Raw genomic sequence first — 23,153 nt, forward strand, 5'->3', positions numbered from 1 at the left:
GCACGTTTTTTGTTGTTGTTTTTTGTTTGTTTGTTTGTTTTTGTTTGTTTGTTTTTTTTTTTTTTTTTTGTTTTTTTTTTGGGGGGGGGGGGGATGGCACATTTTTTCTATTTATTTATTTATATTTGTTTATTTATTTATTTATTTTTTTATAGAAAAAAAAAACAAGTAAGTAGAGGATATTCAAGTTTTTCCTATAAATACATGATGTTTTTTTCATCGAGTGGTATGAAAATAAATATTTCATGAGTGGCGGTAGCCACGAGTGAAATATGATAATTTTCATGCCACAAGATGAAAATAAATCATGTATTTATAGAAAAATCTTGAATTTTCTGTTTATTATATACATTTTTCTCCTTTTTGCGATAAAATTTGAAAGACTTTTCCTTAAATTTTGTGTATTTGCTGTATTTAGAAGAAAGTAGTTCGGCAAGACACCAGTAAAAATACGGAAAATATGTTTCACTCACTGTAGTGAAAATTAATTTTTTACAGTGAAAATACGGAAAATAAAATACGCATTTTATTTTATCAATTTTTCTCAATTATCATTTATAAATATATAATAAATATTAATCCATATATATGTTTAATTATTTTATTATTTAGGTTTTAGATTCTGAAGTCGCGTCGCGATACGGGAAGAAACGGGATTTATATACCTAAAATACGTCATAGCGCGCGGTTATTTAGATCAACAGAGAACCGAACATATCCGACCACAGAAATATATGTTTGTTTGTAAATAACATATTTTAGAGGTGAGAGAGAGGACAATATCATTGTTTTAGTAAGTTAATTATATATATTTATATGATCATCCACATGAATGCATTTACATTTTGAAAATTATTGGTGTCTCAAGTGATAATTCTTTCCTTTTTATGAGGCATTTGTGCAACATTGAGTAACCACAGGAGTTTGAAACTGTACTGTACGCTGAATAGAATCTTAGTCTCTTCACTAACAAAGTAACGATACCAGCAATTAACATGCTTTACATCTTTAACTTCTGTAATATCTGATATACTTTTTATCTAGATGTAAATTACTTTACAAATTACAGCAGGCAATCAAATATATTATAAATTTATTAATCTCAAACGCCTACTGGTTGGGGACCACCAAAACCGGACAACCACCAAACCCGGACGGCCCCGAAAATGCTTAATTTAGTATTTTCTTTGTTCAGTGGTTGTCAGTCACTTTTTTATCAACAAAAAGTGCATGTTTATTTTAAAATTAAGTAAATTAATTTATTTCAACCTCCGTAAATAGTAATATTTTAATGTCTATTTCAAGAATGTTGACGTTGAAATATGGGGGTCAAGAAAGCAATGCCTGACCTCATATACCAGCTATAATCATTTGCAGAGTGAATAATAGAATATCAAAAACTTCAGCATTTGTTGCTGAAATATTGTATATCATGTTAAAAATCTAAAATCAAAACACCCCAGCTTTTATCTGAATTAAATCATGTGATGTACATATGTGTCCGGACACATGGTACTGTAGTGTAGACAATCTAGGTAATTTTGATACCCTCCTTGTCGAGCCTCAGATATAAGTGTCAATACAATCGGAAATAAACAAACTAGTTTGTTAGTTAGGAGAAGAACCTAGCTGAACTGTGTCAAATTTTAAGGTTTCTAGGTTAAAAATTATGAAATCTGTACGGAAAAATGTTCAAAAAGTGTCCGGTTGATGGTCCCCGACCAGTATGGTCTGATTTGGTGGTCCATTTGGTAAAGGGTCAACTCGGCCCTATACCAACTCGGTACAGGTCAGCTCGGCACGGGTCAACTCGGCCCTCTTTTAAAAACTTGTATTAGGATATAGATTGTTTAGATTGTTTAGTTAATATAACATTTAAGGAGAAAATTATTGTAAAAGTATTCAAAAGTACGAACAAAATTTACAAATAGAAATTGAAAAGGGTGACAGTGTACATGTATTCATGTAAGTATTGTTTGAAATTATCTTTGTTAAGAAGATACAATATACATGTATGTTAAATATTGATCCATAAATAAAGTTTCTTGGATTGAATTTTTATGACAATAAATGTTATTGTGTTTAACACTTTTTGAGTGTTTGTTCTTTTCATACGACCAATACTGTTTTAACGATATTTTTTTTTACTAAAAGCATCTGAAATATAAATTGTAAAGTCTTCCTTTCTCTACAACTCGCATACAAATTGGTACTTTGTTCAAAAAAAACTTTTCAATATCCTTGAGTAGATGTCTATTACTGTGAAAATGTTAAACAATGAATGTTATGATGAAAACATTTAAAAAGTAATCATTACCAGTAATATATAAATATGGGCCGAGTTGACCCGTGCCAAGTTGGAATAGGGCCGAGCTGACTCGGGGGCCGAGTAAGTTTTAGGGCCGAGCTGACCCCGATTCATCCATTTACAGGCGCAGATTCTGGTTTTTTAGATGAAGGAAGGGGAGCGGAGATAGATAAATTTTTCATCCAAATGCTCATTATTATAATAATATATTTATATTGACAGTGATCCAGTTTTGGTACCGGACTCATTCAATCTTGTTTTTCTAGATAACTGGCAATTCATAAGAAAATGAGCTGCCAACAAATGGTTGGACACACATTGCTGATTTGCATTATATTAGATCTATCATCTCAAAAGTATTTCAATGAAAACAGCATTGGAGAAACCGGAACTTGTCCTGTACTGGAATCCCTTACTACCCACTCCTGATCCTTTCCTCCTAAGACCTTGGTGATGAGCAGAAACAATGCACATGTGGATCCAGGGTCTTTTTATCAGAGTGATAGATAAATGTTGATGAGATGTTTGTAGCACGTAAATTTTAAAGGTGATTGACATTAGTCCGGGGAGTCATGAATCTAAATTTTGCATAATTTCTGCTAAAAACGTGTGTTGAAATACAAAAAAAACTTGGACAAGTTCCACATACACGTACAAATGACTTTTTAAAATTATAAAAAGATATATAAACTGCTGATATCTTTGACACTTTGACATTTTTGAGTTATTATAATATTTGCAAGTTATAAATATTGATAATCTAGGTCCTATGCCACTATGTAAATTTAAGAAACCATTAGCTTGCTGATTTCCATGAGAAGTGTCCCAGAAAGTAGTCTAGAAATTGACATGTACATTAAGTCTTATTATAATAATAAATCTTCCAAGTGTGCATGTATAAATGGGCTCATATGTATGTCAATTTTAGTATGTTCATGCTGAAATTTTCAATAAATACAGAAGAGACATGGTATGATATTCCATTTATTAAATTTCATATGAAACACAAATTTAATTCACATGCCCAACAAATGTGATAGTGTTTAATAAGCGAATGTTGCAACATTAATAAACCTTTGAAAATTTTTCTAATTTCATATGCCCACCCTGACTGTTGATTACAACCTGGCAGCATTGTGGCACGGATGTGACACCATTGTTTTCCTAATATTTGGGTAGATTTATTTACTATTGGACAATTTTCACATATTCCTAGGCGATGGCCTGCAGTAAACCTTTTTAATTTCACCCTGTAAAGCTGCTGTTACATTTGATTCTAGTGATTTTGGTGATATTTCATAACGTTGATGTTGTTTATAAATGTTCAGAAAGATTGTTGGCATTCTGGATGTGTGCTGGTAAGACATCCTGTAAAAACTGCAGTTATATGATATGTTGTTCTTTAGACATTGATAAAACCTTAGTTTAAAGCTCATCTATAATATTGGTTATGATCAATACTGACATTACCTTTAATGAACACATTTTCAGTGACAACTGTCTTCCTAAACTTCCCTGTAGAGTGCAAGTGACCAAAGCCAAGTAACGTGTCCAAACTTCTTAAGAGAAATATCTACACCAAAATTAAATGCACAAAGATAAATCAACTTTCATTTATATGCCACATCTCTCAATTGTATTTATAGAAAATTCCAGCATGATAGGGTCAATATTGACTCACATTATAAATAAGATATTTATATAATTATGTATTAAGATTTGCTAAATGTAATATGGTACATATAATTAAAGGTATTGAACTATTGATATTATTACATGTGTATGTATTGTCAACACCACATTATAAATGTATGCATCAATTGAAAAGTATAAATACAACATAATCCCTTTCCTAACCTGTGAAAAAAATCCCAGTTATCAAATGGCACATACATGTATATTTTAAATAAAAAATTTGATGTTTTGAAAGAAAATAATTTTGCCTTTAATAATGAATTATATAATACCTGTTATTATTTATTTATTTCAGACTTACATTGCTGGCTGTAAGTGAGAACATTTTTGCCTTGAAATAGCAAACCACCGTCACTGATTATTTATACTAGTGACCAATAGATTTATGGATTCCACCATGGTAGAACCTCCAAATAAAAAGGTCAAGGTTGTCAATAGTGAAGAAGTTTTAGTTGACAGGTAAACAGCATCTATAACTATGAAGTTATATACATGTATTACTCTGTCTTATTTACAGCTAATGGTTCTCTCGAGGACAAATATACTTATCTATATTTCAGACATAATTCCTTAACTTACTAAAAGGCATTTAAATGTACTTATAATCTCTCTCTCTTTCAAAAATATAAAATGGTCATTTATAATTTTTAGGGCTGTCATTGATGGAAAAATTTGTATCAATATATTGAGAGGCAAATATCGACGATATATCAATGTATCAACTTTGGCAGTAGAAACAATAAAAAACATTTAAATATATGTTATATATTCGGATCATGGTATTATCCATGCTTTATAGGGCAAATAACAAATACTACAAGCCTACAGAAAGTTTGATTCTTTCTGTTATTTTTGTCACTGAAATTTGAAAATGGAGTTTTAAGTTCAAGTCAGCCAAGAAAACTGGGAAAAAAGTGATTTATTAGGCTAAAAAGAGTGACCGTGTATTCACGAACAGAAATAAATAAATTTTAGATTGTATTGAAAGTGTGTATTGATATTGTATTGGATGATGAGTATCGATGATACATCAATATTGCGATATTCAATGACAGCCCTAATTATTTTAACATGTATGCCCGACTGTTACCTCAATAGATGCTATCGTACATGTATATCTTGAAACAACTTTTTCAACATGGATTACTATTTCAGATTTTGTGATTGTTGCGAACTATTTCAGATTTTGTGATCAGGACATACTATTTCAGATTTTGTAGATTCTATCCTGAATATACTTTTTCAGATTTTGTGATCATAATTATACTATTTCAGATTTTGTGATCCTCAGAAGCCACAAGTAGTAACATTTCAGGATGTGAGCGCTGCAGCATACAAGATTAAAGGTGGAATACAGAAAACACCATGTCTAGTAGGTGATATAAACTTGTTCAAACATTTTTCTTGTAAAATGAGATTTAATTATTGTGATAGTGGATAGAATGTACTGTTTAGAGTCATGTTATCATGCACATCTTTTTTACTGTTTGTTATTTATATTAAGTCAAGAAATCTGCCAAATATTTGATAAAAATTCTGTATAAATTGTTCGATTTATTCACAAAATGAAAGCTTAATTATTGCTTGACTAGAGTTTAGCAAGTAGTTTATCATAATATGTTGTTATTGTTAGAAATCACAGATGTCCAGTACATTTGATATGAAGATATATTTCAAGAAAGAATTCTTACAATATACAGGAAGGTAAGAGTGTTTGATGCTGAACTCATGCCTGTTTTATGTTGTTCTTATACATAAGTATGCGTAACTTGAAAAATTAATGAATACAGTTTTAGCTCAACTTCAGTAAAATACTTGCCAAAGACATTACCACAGGAACTTGAAATTCTATTAAATAACCAATAATAACAATATCAAAAAAATAAATAATCCCTATATTATAGTATAAATAAACACTGAAAGATTTAGAATTAGATAGAATTTAAAGTTTCTGTGCCATGATGTTATTTACTGTTCAGTATCTGAAATGGTTTAACATTAAGAAGAATGAAATTTAGAAATAAGTGGTATCTGACAGTTTGATCAGTTTATTACAGGGGAGTCTGTTTTAAGGGGTTTAATTCTTATATGTGTCAATTTTGATGTATTCAACATGTAAAACAAATGTCTCACTTTGTTAACTTGACTTACAGGTGTGTTACATGTTTTAAGTTATGTATAATTGTGTAAATATTTTAACTTGTAGCTTTAAAGAAAGAGGAGCAAGGTACACTCTGTTAATGCTAACACAGGTAAGGAAATCTTGATATCTGATTAAATTGCCATACTATGTCAAATTATTTTCTTTAGACTTTAATTGTTAATATTTTTTCTAGTTCAATAGTAAATATTGATAAAGTAGGAAGTTTTATAAGAATATTGCACTTTAGTATATAAACACTGTTAAATTACTTACATGTATTAATGAGTAAATAAGCTAACTGATTCAGTGTTTAACCCATTACTTCATATACACGCCTTTTAACGCCTTTTTCACCCCCCCCCCCCTTTTTGTTGTCTCAAATGATGAAAAAATGCCTTATTTAGGCCCCAAACACTTGTTTTTGTTTGAGAAATGTTGTTAAAAAAAGTGACCTCTTTTTCGGCGCGGCCCCCCAACCAAAAGATACATCAGGGGGTTGCCAGAAGGGGGATGTGCCCCCTTCTGTTTGGGGGGTTTGAAGGGGGGCGGAGTCCCCCTCATCGCCAAGAAAATTTTGGACTTGTGAGAGGCTGTAAATGACCCCAGATTGATCATAAGGTAACGTGTAACCAACGCTGAAAAGCATTTGACTCTATCTCAATCCATTGAGAAGTTGCAGCACTTTGAAATCAATTTTGATGGAAAAAATCAACGCAAAATAGTGATTTTTGGCAATTTTGAGATGTCCCCTCGTTGCCATGGTAACAGAAAATTTAAGCCTGAGCATGTTGTTGCAAGGGCAATGGTCCAGTCAACATTTGTGCCAAGTTTGATTAGTGTTGAAGCAGTTTTTATAGTATTATAGCAATTTGAACTTGTAACGGGAGACTTTTCAATGAAAACAGCCATTTTTCACAAAATGCTCATGAAGCAATGGGTTAATGAAAAAAATAAAAAAATCTACAAAACAACAATTTTTCTTCAAATTTATATGACAGGCCATGTTTAAACATGAAAAAACGCGATTTAGGGTAATTTCAAGTATTTTCATCATTTTCTGTTAACCCATTACTTCATATACACGCCTTTTAACGCCTTTTTCCCCCCCCCCCCTTTTTGTTGTCTCAAATGATGAAAAAATGCCTTATTTAGGCCCCAAACACTTGTTTTTGTTTGAGAAATGTTGTTAAAAAAAGTGACCTCTTTTTCGGCGCGGCCCCCCAACCAAAAGATACATCAGGGGGTTGCCAGAAGGGGGATGTGCCCCCTTCTGTTTGGGGGGTTTGAAGGGGGGCGGAGTCCCCCTCATCGCCAAGAAAATTTTGGACTTGTGAGAGGCTGTAAATGACCCCAGATTGATCATAAGGTAACGTGTAACCAACGCTGAAAAGCATTTGACTCTATCTCAATCCATTGAGAAGTTGCAGCACTTTGAAATCAATTTTGATGGAAAAAATCAACGCAAAATAGTGATTTTTGGCAATTTTGAGATGTCCCCTCGTTGCCATGGTAACAGAAAATTTAAGACTGAGCATGTTGTTGCAAGGGCAATGGTCCAGTCAACATTTGTGCCAAGTTTGATTAGTGTTGAAGCAGTTTTTATAGTATTATAGCAATTTGAACTTGTAACGGGAGACTTTTCAATGAAAACAGCCATTTTTCACAAAATGCTCATGAAGCAATGGGTTAAGATATGGTAGGTTTAAAATTTACCATCATGAATCTATGCTAAAAATTGTATGCTTAATCACTTGACATTAATATCTAGATTCACCTGTCACACAAAATATATTTTAATTTATTATTACAACAGTAAAATGGAAGTGAAAATCTTCGAAATTTTTTGTGTGTGTGAGGGTGGGGGAGGGGGTTATATGCAAACCTATCTCAGTATAAGCGCATGTATTATATCACAAATGTTAATCTATGGCTTGTACCATCACTTTCCTGTAAACAACTTCAGTTTCAGGGACAGACATTGATTGTCTTTGTATTTTCAAGTTTGTTATACAAGAAGTATATATTACGTTATATATTACGTTATATATTATGTTATATATATTATGTTATATATTATGTTATATATTATGTTATATATATTATGTTATATATTATGTTATATATTATGTTATATATATTATGTTATATATTATGTTATATATTATTTTATATATTATGTTATATATTATGTTTATATATTACGTTATATATTATGTTATATAGGAACAGAAGAAAGCTGGTGTTATAGCAGCTAGTGCTGGGAACCATGCTCTAGCTTTATCTTATCATGGTCAGGATCTTGGTATACCGGTTACCGTGGTGATGCCAGTTATAGCTCCACTCATGAAAATACAAAACTGTAGGAAGTATGGAGCAACAGTTCATATTAAAGGTGCCAATTTAAGTGAGGTTAGTACATGGTTTAGCTTTAATGTTGTACTAGATATGTGTCCTGTATAAAATACTTAACATGTTTTCCAAAACATATGTTACTTTAATGTAAGACCAAGATTCATATCTGATAAAAATAAATCAAATTAATGGAAAGTAATAAAGACAACATGTCACATCATAAGTGTATAATCAATTTATCGTGTTTTTTTCACAATAGATGTGAACTTGTCAATGTAACATCTTAGTAAGCATATATTGAGCCAGTATTTATGGGGGTCAATTGCTTTTATATGTAAACAAATTAGAAACCATTTTTAGCTCGGCATTTTAAACAAAAATTTCTAGCTGTTGCTACTGTCAGGTTGTTGTTGCTGTCCAGAAACTTTAATGCTGGCCATTATTTTTTTAGCTCACCTGTCACAAAGTGACAGGGTGAGCTTTTGTGATCGCTTTTCATCCGGCGTCAGTCCGTCTGTCCGTAAACTTTTACTTTAAATGATATCTACTCATAAACCACTAAGCCAATTTCATCCAAAGTTCACAGGAATGTTCCTTTGGTGGTCACCTTTAAAAATTGTTCAAAGAATTTTATTCCATGCAGAACTCTGGTTGCCATGGCAACCGAAATGCATATAGTAAAAACATAAAAAATCTTCTTTTAAAGAACCTAAAGAGCTAGCGCTAAGATATTTAGCATGAAACATCTTCCTTCTAATGAGTGTCTACCAAGTTTGTTCAAATAAAAGCCCTGGGGTCAAAATTGGCCCTGCCCAAGGGGGTCATTGATTTTCCTTATATGTGTATAGCAAAAACTTAAAAATCTTCTTTGAAAAAACCCAAATAACTAGAATTAAGATATTAAGCATGAAACATCTTCTAGTAAGTGTCTACAAAGTTTGTTCAAATAAAAGCCCTGCAGTCAAAACTGGCCCCGCCCCATGGGTGTCATTGTTTTTAACTATATGTACACGTATAGTAAAAACTTAAAAATCTTCTTTTAAAAAACCCAATGAGCTAGAGCTTAGATGTTTAGCATGAAACATCTCCTTATGGGTGTCTACCAAATTTGTTTAAATAAAAGCCCTTGGGTTAAAATTGGCCCTGCCGGGGGTGGGGGCGTTATTGTTTTTCATTATATAAACATAATGACTTTAATGTTAAATAAAACTTTAAAATCTCTAGTTTAAATACATGTATGTGTGTTGATATTTAAAATCGTGTGATGTATGTAAAACATACAAGACACTGAAATGGTATCAGATATTTTGGATCACCCTGTATGTGTAGTAAAAACTTAACATCATGAAACATCTTCTAATGGGTGTCTTCAAAGTTTGTCAAAATAAAAGCCCTGGGGTTTAAACTGGCCCCGCCCCAGGGGGGGGGGGTTGGGGGGCTATATACAGGTGAGCGACCTCTTCATCATTCATATTCAAATGTTTAGCAAATACAAGAGATAAATAGAACATACGATATTTTGTTTCAGAGAGTCAAGATTGCTTATTTTTATTGTTCTTTGAAATGATAAAACAAAATAAAATAATTAAAGCCAGTTTTAAAGGGAGACACAGGAAAATTTTTCATTTCTTCATCTTGAATTTTTCATTCAATTATTCTGTAAATGTCCTCAAAATGAATACACTCTGAGGCAGTCGCAGGAACAAAACTTAATAAACTGTTGGTTTCCTAACTTGACCCAAGTGGGTCAGGTTAGAGCGTAAGATTTCACAATAGTTGTCACAGTGAACTTTGGAAATGTTAAAGAACATGTCAAATGAATGACTTAGACTTGTTTCAATCATACAATATCCACAATATCTGTTATTGTAACTTCCAGGGTTTGTTAAATTCACTTGACTTGTTTTAAAACTACTCGTTGATTCTGTCGGTGTCTAAATGTCGTCCCAACTTGTATTGATTAATTTATGCTTCAAAACAAAAATATATAGAATTTATACAGAAATTCATGCTGGGTCATTTTAGCGTGATTTCAGTACATAAAATCATTTTAATATTTTTTTACATTTATTTGCCTGAGTATCCCTTTGAATGTAACAGATTGAACACTTTTTAGCTCAAGTACTCAAAGAAAAGTGAGCTATTGTACTCACTTTGGCACTTTTGTAAGTGTCTGTGTAACATCTTAGTTAAAGTTTTACCTGCAATCACTGGTATAACTACACTACAAAGCTCTTGTTTTAATGATATCAACTTGATGTGCACATAAACTCATTTGGAAATGTTATTTCAGTCACGTATACATGCAATGAAGATGGGTCAAGAAGAAAAGTTACTTTACATAAATGGGTAGGTGAGACCTTCTACACATTGCAGTTTACAGATTATAATTCAGCATGTTGTTTTAATGGAATATTTTAGACTAGATCTTACATTATATAGGAGAAAGCCATTGTTGTTTAGAGGTATGTTAAGCCTGTGTCAGAATTGCCGTTTAACTGGTTCCCTACTGCTTGTAAAACTGGAAAAGTGAAATATTGTATAAACTAAGTGTAAATACGTGTGTACATCAGCTTTATTGATTCTTTTAAAAGGGCAATAATATATTTTGCTTACATTTGATTTAGTTTGTGAGGTATAAAGCAAATGAGTAAGATATAACTTGAACCCAGTAACTAGACACTGAAGTAAATACATTAAAGGATCCGGCTGATGACTTGTGTTAAAACTGTATTACTAGAAAAGATTTACGCATTTTAAGTTAGCGAGGCATGATTCCACGAATCTTTATAGCCGCGAATATGTCACTTGTAACAAATCCGCAAACATTTCTAGCTTCAACCAAATAAAAACATAAACATGCAGAATATCTATTATAATCTACTTACACAAAAAACATATAAACACAGGTGCTGTAGAAATGTGTAAAGAATTATGTAGTATTATTTATTTATTTATTAAAGTCTCATCAATATACATTCATACAAGTTACAATCAATATATATATACATAATAAAAAGTATATTGCCACTCCATAGTGGAGTTATAAGAGACTGGGTCATATTATGTTACAAACATCATATACATATTACATGAAATCATTTGAAAGGAACACAACAATAATGTATGTTTGTTATAGATACCTGTTTGGACCCTGAAAAGAAATTGTCAATTATTAGTAATTATCATGCTTTTGAAGTTATTCGCTAGCCACGGCGTATACAAAAGCATTTACAGTTTGCATACATTGAATGACTTGGATTTTGTTTGCTTGGTGTAGGTGTAATCCTTTGTTAAAAGTACAATAGCGATCAAGTGCTACATTGATAAGCAGCTGTTATGTTGTTATAATGAAAGCAATGTACGTAAAAAAAATACATATCAACATCTTGAAGATAGAGTCAGTTATGATTCATATGAGAATAAAAGAGGCTACCAGTTGGGAAAACAGATTTTAATATTAAAGTTAATATTAAGGAAATTTCGTTTAAACTGGTTTTTAAGCATCAAATAAAAAGAAAATTTGTTTGTTTGTTGTGTAATATGTACTTTTATTTCATCTCGTAAACTTAAAAACCAGTATTCTCAATTGTGGCTACGCCACTCGTGAGAATACTGTTTTTTAAAGCCCACTCGATGAAATAAAAATTCATCTTACACACAAACAAACAAATATCCTATATGTAATGATCTAAGTATATACATACCATTCCTTTAGTGTTTCAAATTTTCCTTTCTAAATGTATGCTAATGATACTTTAAAAATGTGTCTTCATTAGATCATCCATTCAATGAGTCATGTTAATCATAATAAAATTGTTCTTGTTTTTAGCTCACCTGTCACAAAGTGACAGGGTGAGATTTTGTGATCGCTCTTCGTCCGGCGTCCGTCCGTTGTCCGTCCGTCCGGCGTCCGTCCGTAAACTTTTACTTTAAATGACATCTCCTCATTAACCACTAAGCCAATTTCATCCAAACTTCACAGGAATGTTCCTTTGGTGGTCACCTTTAAAAATTGTTCAAAGAATTTAATTCCATGCAGAACTCTGGTTGCCATGGCAACCGAAAGAAAAAACTTTAAATATTTTCTTTTAAAAAACCATAAGAGCTAGAGCTTAGATATTTGGCATGAAACATCTTCTAGTGAGTGTCTACCAAGTTTGTTCAAATAAAAGCCCTGGGGTCAAAATTGGCCCCGCCCCGGGGGGTCATTGATTTTCCCTATATGCATATAGTAAAAACTTAAAAAATCTTCTTTTAAAGAACCCAAAGAGCTAGAGCTAAGATATTTAGCATAAAACATGTTCTAATGGGTGTCTACCAAGTTTGTTCAAATAAAAGCCCTGGGGTCAAAATTGGCCCCGCCCCGGGGGTCATTGATTTTCCCTATATGCATATAGTAAAAACTTAAAAAATCTTCTTTTAAAGAACTCAAAGAGCTATGGCTAAGATATTGAGCATCAAACATGTTCTAATAGGTGTCTACCAAGTTTGTTCAAATTAAAGCCCTGGGGTCAAAATTGGCCCCGCCCCAGGGGGTCATTGATTTTCTTAATATGCATATAGTAAAAACTTAGAAAATCTTCTTTTAAAGAACCAAAAGAGTTAGAGCTAAGATATTTAGCATGAAACATATTCTAATAAGTGTCTACCAAGTTTGTTCAAATAAAAGCCCTGGGGTCAAAATTGGCCCCGCCCCGGGGGGTCAATGATTTTCCCTATATGCATATAGTAAAAACTTAGAAAATCTTCTTATAAAGAACCAAAAGAGTTAGAACTAAGATATTTAGCATGAAACATGTTCTAATAAGTGTCTACCAAGTTTGTTCAAATAAAAGCCCTGGGGTCAAAATTGGCCCAGCCCCGGGGGTTCATTGATTTTCCCTATATGCATATAGTAAAAACTTAAAAAGTCTTCTTTTAAAGAACTCAAAGAGCTATGGCTAAGATATTAAGCATAAAACATGTTCTAATAGGTATCTACCAAGTTTATTCAAATAAAAGCCCTGGGGTCAAAATTGTCCCCGCCCCGGGGGTCATTGATTTTCCTTATATGTGTATAGCAAAAACTTAAAAAATCTTCTTTGAAAAAACCCAAATAGCTAGAGTTAAGATATTAAGTATGAAACATCTTTTAGTGTGTGTCTACAAAGTTTGTTCAAATAAAAGATCTGGGGTCAAAATTGGCCCCGCCCCGGGGGTCATTGATTTTCTTTATATGTGTATAGCAAAAACTTAAAATCTTCTTTGAAAAAACCCTAGAGTTTAGATATTAAGCATGAAACATCTTCTAGTAAGTGTCTACAAAGTTTGTTCAAATAAAAGCCCTGGGGTCAAAACTGGCCCGGCCCCAGGGGTGTCATTGTTTTTAACTATATGTGTATAGTAAAAACTTTAAAACAAATCTTCTTTTAAAAAGCCCAATGAGCTAGAGCTTAGATGTTTAGCATGAAACATCTTCTTATGGGTGTCTACCAAGTTTGTGCAAATAAAAGCCGTTGGGTTAAATTGGCCCTGCAACGTTGGGGGGGGGGGGGGGGTTGGGGGAGTCTATATACAGGTGAGCGACCTCAGGGCCATCATGGCCCTCTTGTTTTATATATCAACTGTCACAAAGATTTACATTATGAGAATATTTAGCTGAAAAAATCTCCTGTTTTAACTGTTGAGATGGGTTTAAACATATTATTTTATGCTTGATTTCAAAATAAAATCTTCCAACTTATATTAATCACTTTTGAGTCTGATTCCTGCAACCAATCAGTACTGGTGTCATATGAAGAAATCTGGTTGTGACCACGATTTGGGCTCGAAACCCAGGATTCCTGGGTTGAAAGGCAGACACCTTAACCACTAGGCTTCCGCTATTCCTGATGAGATTAAATTTGTAAAGATTTTTTATATGAATATGTTGATCAGGAAGGTATATTACTGGTATATATATGAACATATTTTGATCTATTTATAGATATGATCATCCACACATATTAGCTGGACAGGGAACTATGGGACTAGAAATCGTAGAACAAGTACCTGATCTAGATGCTTGCATTATACCCGTCGGGGGAGGAGGATTAATTGCTGGAGCAGCACTTGCAATAAAAAATCTTAGACCTAATGTTGCTATCTATGTAAGATCTTAACAACTTACTATAATTTTGTTACAGGGTAAGAAAAATGTGCAGCCCGACCGGAACTCAAACTCCGGACCCTCAGAATACTCAGAATACCGTATCACGGCTGTACAGACTGAGTTATCCGGCCGCTTACACATCTTCTCCCTTATATACTGAACAGTTCTGAACTGTGACGATTTGTTTATACACATTATATTTTAAAAACTTGATTTTGTATTGGTTTTCTGTAGAAGGAAACTATTGGGTATTTTCTGTTTACATAGGAAAATTATTAAGAAAATTATTTGCATATTATTTCATTAATTAAGTTTGTCACTTGGTAAGACAAACTTGCAGCTAAGTGGTAATTTGTATATAGGACACTTGTAATACCATTCCAAAACTCCTGTACTGTGACAAGATTTTATGAGAAAAAAATAATTTTAAAGTTACTGTAGATTGAAGTGTGTGATATAAATAATGAATTAATGATCCATTCTGTTATAATATTTCAGGGTGTGGAGTCAGAGAAGTGTCCAAGTTTTACACGAGCTATGGAAGCAAATAAACCTGTATATACAGAAACACATTCAACTCTAGCTGATGGTAAGATATAGTGGTGGCTTATTGTTGATTAACTTTACACACAAAAAAATGTATCTTAAACTATATCTTTTATTTTATCATTAATGTCACATACTTAAACTGCAAATTGCCTGGGATTTAATTGAAGATTTATTTGACTTTTTTTCTTCAAAAATTTAATAGTTTCTACAATTAAATGTGTTTAAATATGAAATTGAATATAGCGGGAGGGATATGTACATTAGGGATTTATAAACACAACTATTAATAATAATTGGTGAAATTTTTTATCTGTAAAATGTCCAGAAAGGAAACATAGTTTAAAATGTGATGATAAGGTTTATAGATCTTACATTGACAAATATTTAAATGTGAGTTTATAAACTAGAAGATAATATCATCAGGTATTGTATAATATTTTATATAATATATAGGTCATACAGGAAACTAAAATAAATTTGGCACAGGTTATCTTTCTGATCTTGTAATATTGGTGACCAGTTTAACATAGTCATTAAACAAACCAGAAAGAGTCCATTTAGTACAAAACTGTCTTGTAGGTCAAATAGTTATATATATTTATAAAGAAATATTTAAAAAGCTTAAATTTTCTTTGATTTACAAATGAACATCATAATGATTGAAGATAAAATTATCAAATGTAAATGTATCTTAAAATAATATCACATGTATATCAGCTTCCACTGCTGTAACATGTATTTATACTATTGTAAACCTATTAAACCTATTAACCAGCTGAAACTGACAGAGATTACTTTTTGCCACCAGTAAAGAGCCAGACCAGCCAGTACATTCATACAGTCTAACCTGGCTGTATACTAATAGCTGACTAACTTTTAATTTTCATTTACATATCCCTAAATTGATAATGAACAGTTCCAAATAATGGAAGCTAGACAAGTCCATTTAAGAAATTCAGTAGGGTAATGATTAAGATAAATTGTTAATTACAACAAATTTTTTAACTTGACTTAACTACTTATGTGTAAAAACAACATGGAATCATTATGTATCTTTTTGAATGGGGGGACATAGCAGAATAATGTGCTGTGGTTATATTTAGAAGCACAACATAACATCTAATTGATTTAGTATCATTTGACCTACATTAACACCAGATGGCAAGTTTCCTAGGTAGTTATATACTAAATGTCCTGGCTGACCTGATGAAAGTACATTGAGATATATTATAACAGTTCACTGATGCCTAAAGCTTTTCAGTTAAGATAATTGAAACACTTTACTTTTATGATTTATTTTGCACATTAGGAACTATGATTTTGGAAAAGCAAAATGAAAGTTATTTGTATTGACATATATTAAATGGTTCACAAATCTTTATAAAATATTCCATTCCTGTTGTGTCTAAAATCATAAGTGGAATCACTTTGAATGATAAACTTGGGTTTTATTTATATAGATGTCAGGTTTTACAAGATAAGTCATTATTAAAATTTACGAATTAAAATTTATAGAAATATTGGCATAGAAAAAGTCTTGTTTTATAACTTTTAACAGCATATATCTTTGAAGATTCCATTACAGAAATGTGATGTAAAGAGACATTTTGTACCACTTGTTGTAGATTTATGTTTGTCTCCATTACATTCTACATGTAGTTTATATTATAATTTTAGGTCTTGCTGTACCTACTGTTGGTGTAAATGCATTTGCTACAGCTCATAGTTTGATAGATAAGATGATAGTAGTGAGGTATGTATACAACTATAAGTAACCATCATATCCTACAATAATAAAGCTTGAAGGTCAATATAAGAAAATAAAATTAGGAAAATAACAGTGTTAAAGTAATAGCTTAAACTTTTATTAATTTATTAAGATAATGCTTCATTATGGTATGAGCCCCTTCCTTTAGTTTCCTCTATATGATTTAGTCATGTTGGTTCATCATGGTTAAGTATTAATATGTAGAAGACACATTTAATTAAGGAACACTCAAACAATTAATATGATAGAAAAAGGGAAGCAACTGTTTAAACCTTACTGCTCTGTCAGTTGTAAGGGAATTAACTCCCTTGTGTAAAGATTTGCATTCATGATGGTTAGTTTAGAGTGAATTGTAAGTTGTAGGTTTTAAATCTTTATTGCTATGAATTTTGAATATAAAACTCATATTTCTGCTTAAGATGAATTTCTATATTTACCAGTAACAATAGGTAGACAAATCAAATAGCATGTTGAAATAAAATCTCTACTTGAAGTCAGAAACACCTTACTAAGTTCTCAATATTTTACAGTAAACAAATTTTAACATTTATGTATTTGAACAGGGAGGAGAATATTGCATTGTCAATATTACGTCTACTAGAATTAGAGAAAGCTGTTGTAGAGGGAGCTGGTGCTACTGGTCTCGCTGCTGTAGTAGAGGGACTTGTACCTGAACTACAGGGAAAAAAGTAATGTTACATACGGAATGACTAGAATTATACATAATGTTTCCTATTCTTAGAGAAAAAATTGCAATTCAAGGTTTTTTCAATCACATTTAGTTAAATATTAATTTTGATTAATTACTTCAATAAAGGTATGTAATTAATATATGTCCTTTACATGAAAAAGGTAGATTCTTTTACAGTTTTGATTACATAAAAATTTAAATATAATTATGTTTGTAATGCAGGCACAATATTTGAAGTACATTAATATCTCAAGGGTATTTATCTCTAATAACTAAGTTGTATGTATATATAGGAGTGACATTGATGGTCAGTTATTTACGGTTTATTTGTTGATCTGTACATATAGTATATTTATATTACAGAGTTGTGATAGCATTATGTGGAGGTAATATAGATACAACAGCTCTAGGTCGTGTTATAGAGAGAGGACTAGCTGTAGATGGTAGATTAGTACGGTTTGTTGTTCAAGTCAGTGACAGACCTGGTGGTATTGCTGAACTTACTAAACTCATGGCAGGACTTGGTGTCAGGTAAAGTATATACATATTTTAATATGTACAGTCATGTCGGGCCTTATTGTGTATGTTTCCACCATTTAGCATTTGTTTATTCTCAAAATGAAAGGCATTTCATATGTAAAAATCATGTTAATATAATAAAGGTCAAGGTCACAGCTTGGCTGAAGAGGGTTTTTAGTATGTGTGGAAAATGTCGGATAAAAATTGGTATGTCTCGTTGAAGATTTTAGTGAGATTTTTTTTTAGCTCACCTGTCAAAGTGACAGGGTGAGCTTTTGTGATCGATTTTCGTCCGGCAACCGTCTGCGTCCGTCAGTCGTCCGTAAACTTTTTCTTTAAATGACATCTCCTCATAAACCACTAAGCCAATTTCATCCAAACTTCACAGGAATGTCCCTTTGGTGGTCACCTTTAAAAATTGTTCAAAGAATTTAATTCCATGCAGAACTCTGGTTGCCATGGCAACCGAAAGAAAAAACTTTAAATATCTTCTTTTAAAAAACCATAAGAGCTAGAGCTTAGATATTTGGCATGAAACATCTTCTAGTGAGTGTCTACCAAGTTTGTTCAAATAAAAGCCCTGGGGTCAAAATTGGCCCCGCCCTGGGGGGGTCATTGATTTTCCCTTTATGCATATAGTAAAAAGTTAAAAAAATCTTCTTTTAAAGAACCCAAAGAGCTAGAGCTAAGATATTTAGCATGAAATATGTTCTAATGGGTGTCTATCAAGTTTGTTCAAATAAAAGCCCTGGGGTCAAAATTGGCACCGCCCCAGGGGGTCATTGATTTTCCCTATATGCATATAGTAAAAACTTAAAAAATCTTCTTTTAAAGAACAAAAAGAGTTAGAGCTAAGATATTTAGCATGAAACATGTTCTAATAAGTGTCTACCAAGTTTGTTCAAATAAAAGCCCTGGGGTCAAAATTGGCCCCGCCCCAGGGGGTCATTGATTTTCCCTATATGCATATAGTAAAAACTTAAAAAATCTTCTTTTAAAGAACTCAAAGAGCTATGGCTAAGATATTTAGCATCAAACATGTTCTAATAGGTGTCTACCAAGTTTGTTCAAATAAAAGCCCTGGGGTCAAAATTGGCACCGCCCAGGGGGTCATTGATTTTCCTTATATGTGTATTATAGCAAAAACTTAAAAAATCTTCTTTGAAAAAACCCAAATAGCTAGAGTTAAGATATTAAGCATGAAACATCTTTTAGTGAGTGTCTACAAAGTTTGTTTAAATAAAAGACCTGGGGTCAAAATTGGCCCCGCCCCGGGGGTCATTGATTTTCTTTATATGTGTATAGCAAAAACTTAAAATCTTCTTTGAAAAAACTCAAATAGCTAGAGTTTAGATATTAAGCATGAAACATCTTCTAGTAAGTGTCTACAAAGTTTGTTCAAATAAAAGCCCTGGGGTCAAAACTGGCCCAGCCCCAGGGGTGTCATTGTTTTTAACTATATGTGTATAGTAAAAACTTAAAAAAAATCTTCTTTTAAAAAACCCAATGAGCTAGAGTTTAGATGTTTAGCATGAAACATCTTCTTATGGGTGTCTACCAAGTTTGTGCAAATAAAAGCCCTTGGGTTAAATTGGCCCTGCAACATTTGGGGGGGGGGGGGGGGTTGGGGGGGCCTATATACAGGTGAGCGACCTCAGGGCCATCATGGCCCTCTTGTTTGTTACTGTGTACAGTGAGGTATGAACAATGAGATGTACTGGTGATAAAGTTACTTACTATTACAATTTAGAAAATAACATCCATTTTATATACTATAGATATATGAATAAAACTTTGGTATTTTAATGATAAAATATGACATATGATCATATATATTTATACATAATGGATGTAAGCTAACATATATTGTTACACTGTTTAAATCTTCCTTAATACTACAAGGATTCAATTATTCATGTATTGTATAGGAAAATACAGTTATGTATACTATTATTATAACAGTTTGTTTTTATTTTTTAGTATTAAAGATATTTTCCATGAGAGAGCATGGATAAAAACAGACATATTTTCTGTACAGGTAACACAAATCTTTCTTGTATTTTCTTTTATTTGAAGCTTTTCTTCACTTAGTTAAAACTTAGTAAAGTAAGTAAAATGGAATTCAGTTTATTTTACAGTAACTCAATAAATATGATAAAGATAAACACTTCATTGAAAGATGGCGATATTTATGAACAAAAGTGTATGAATTCCCCTAGACTTGACTCATTTTGTTCTAGAATTATCTGTTTGTCTTATTTGAAGTTACTTAATTTTGTGGTCAGGGGATGACTAATCCAGCTGTTCGTTATTGACACATAAAATAATATGATTAGATCAACAAAGCAAAGGACAATCTCTTCCATGTTACAATTACATTTTTTTTCTGTGAAAGGAAAATATTCTGTTGTTATTATTATAAACATAATAGCACACTGTTTAGGTTAGATAAAATTCTAAATTACAAAGATATATAAAAATGAAAAGTGATTTGATAAATCATTGTAAATGATTGAATTAATATATGGTATAGCACACTGCCTACAAGTTTACTTCACTAGGGTTAACTGTATAATGCAGGATAAGTGACATACATGTGACATGTGCAATATAATATTTATATCTTTACCAGATATATCCGTATATAAAATGGCCATGTATGTAAATGACATGATATTGATTTACCTCCCTTGATATATATTTCTTGTGACATGATACTAATTTACCTCCCTTGATATATATTTCAGGTGAAAGTTGTATGTGAGACCAGGGATGCTGAACATAGTGAGGAACTTCATCAAGCTATTAAATCTAAATACTCATCATATACTTGGGGCCCGAGAACCTAACTTACACTCTTGATATACCAAATAATCACTTTTGGTATTTATAACATTTGATTTTAATCAGTATTTTCTATATGTTAACATGCTATTTTGGTGATATATTCATGGTTACAGGACTGAAGCATTTGTGTTCCATCTTGACAACATGATTTATTTAAGGTTGTTGAATGTCATACAAGAGTTATGAATCAAAGTTTCATCATTTGTATGCTATAGTTAACTCTAGATGGGTTATATAAAGTTAACACAATCTCCAAGCTTTAACCTCGTTAATTGATTAATTTGATATATGTAGGTAAATAGATAGAGACTTGTAGAGAACAAATGGAGGTAATTGAAATATGAAACATTGGTTAATTTTGTCTACATAATTACTGATGTAACAGAAGAAGCAAAGTAAAGATTGATTTTGAGATTATTTGATTTTGTGTTTTATCATTGTGTTAGGCTACATTGAAAAAACAACATTGTTACTTGTTTGTTTAAGTCTCTATCTTATCATTAAGAAGTCCTATTTTGTTTTTGATAAGATATTTGGTTTGTTTATTGTTGATGAGGTGCTCAATTGCATTAACATTTGTTTTATTTTATTTTTTGACAGTCTTGTACTGTGTTTTAAATCCAGTAATTGCTTTTATGTCAGTTATTGGATGACTTACAATCTCTAAAATTTTAGTATTATATAGTTTTATTATAATGCTAGTGTTAGTCATTATTTTATACAGTTTTTTTCCTTCTTCTGAAGTGTGTGTTTTTGTTTATTCATTTGTCATGACATATTTACATTATATACATATACAATCTATGATTTGCATAAAAAATAGTTCACATTTTCCATGACATTAATTTGGAATGTTGCATAAAAATTGTTTTTCCATTTAGATACATGACATGATCATTTACGTTTATAATAACAAATTGAAATATTGACAATCAGTGGTGATTAATAACTGGGGTATTACAACAGTAGTGTCAGCTTGTTTACATATCTCTATATTCCGACATAAACTCTATTAACCTTTCACCTGCTGAATTTAGATAGTGGACAGGCCCTGATTTAGTTTGGAAAAAAATTTCAAAGTTTAAGAATTAACAAAATAGAAAATTGAGCTACCAACACAGCATTGTGAGATGGTATAAATGTGCGGGCTGGTCTGGATAAGACGACTCACTTCAGGTTCCAGCAGGTTACAGGTTAATTAATTGATTACAGTATTTTTTATTGGATTTATTGAAATGTCACAAAGTTAAAGAAAAGAAAGTCTACTGCCAATTGGACAGTGTAAATGTTAAACATATTGCCCTAGCTTTTTTTATAGAAAATAAGTCTGAAAATATGACAAATTATTTCCTAAGTCCCCTCCAACTAATAGATTGTTTATGTATTTTTTTCATTTTGATTCATATATTTCTTTTGTATCTTATTGAAAAGTATGTTACACAATTGTTACATTTCTTTAATTTTAATGAATTGTTTTAATTGATATTTTACTTGAATCTCAATTCATGTTGTACAAGAAAGGCATTTTTAGCTTGATTTTTTTTTAAGAAAAAAAGAGCTACTGCAACAATCGTGTTAACTGTTGTCGGTCGCTGCCATCTGAAATCTTTTAATATTTGTCATTAATTTTTTATTTCTCAATGGATTGCCTTCACAACAACCCTTTGGACAAGACCTTCAAGTTGACCAGACTGAACTTGACCTTCACTGGTAAATTACCTGAATCTTAAAGGTCAACTATTTTGATGCTATAATTGGCTATAATTTGGTTATTTATGAATGGGTTGTCTTTATACTTGGACACAACTATCCTTGGGACAAGATTTTTATGTAGACAAAATTGATTTTGACAGTCACTCATCATTGACCTGGACATTGAAGGTGAAATTATTGAATTGTGCTTATTTTTTGTTATAATTGGCTATAAATTGATATTTTTAAATGGATTGTATTCAAACTTGGACAAAACAGTCCTTAGGACAAGACCTTTATATAGACCCATGTTCAGTAAGGTTATGGTAATGATGATTTATATCTTTTAGAAATATTGAGAAAATTCCTTTTGTTTAAAGCTGCATGCCTCCAGATGAGCTAATAAGTTTCAAGAAAATCAGCCTTAAGAGGAATGTACTAAGATTTTGAGAAAAG

General features: G+C 31.7%; 1 protein-coding gene across 2 annotated transcripts; it reads left to right on the forward strand.

Moving 5' to 3' along the window:
- Nucleotides 1-685: 685 nt before the first annotated feature.
- Nucleotides 686-21,246, forward strand: LOC132754166 (L-threonine ammonia-lyase-like). Of its 2 annotated transcripts, none has more exons than XM_060744760.1 (14): nt 686-793; nt 4,299-4,462; nt 5,279-5,375; nt 5,637-5,707; nt 6,210-6,255; nt 8,370-8,555; nt 10,792-10,847; nt 14,467-14,629; nt 15,130-15,220; nt 16,858-16,933; nt 17,512-17,637; nt 18,003-18,170; nt 20,139-20,196; nt 20,906-21,246. In XM_060744760.1, the coding sequence occupies exons 2-14, from the start codon at nt 4,389-4,391 to the stop codon at nt 21,005-21,007; spliced, it is 1,314 nt and encodes a 437-aa protein (XP_060600743.1). In that variant the 5' UTR covers nt 686-793; nt 4,299-4,388; the 3' UTR covers nt 21,008-21,246. The 2 variants fall into 2 exon arrangements, with proteins under 2 accessions (XP_060600743.1, XP_060600742.1); XM_060744759.1 differs by lacking the exon at nt 686-793 and adding an exon at nt 2,543-3,483.
- Nucleotides 21,247-23,153: the final 1,907 nt, after the last annotated feature.

The sequence above is a fragment of the Ruditapes philippinarum genome, unplaced genomic scaffold, assembly GCF_026571515.1.
Source record: "Ruditapes philippinarum isolate M1 unplaced genomic scaffold, ASM2657151v2 ctg786_1_1_1_1, whole genome shotgun sequence".
Taxonomy (NCBI): domain Eukaryota; kingdom Metazoa; phylum Mollusca; class Bivalvia; order Venerida; family Veneridae; genus Ruditapes; species Ruditapes philippinarum.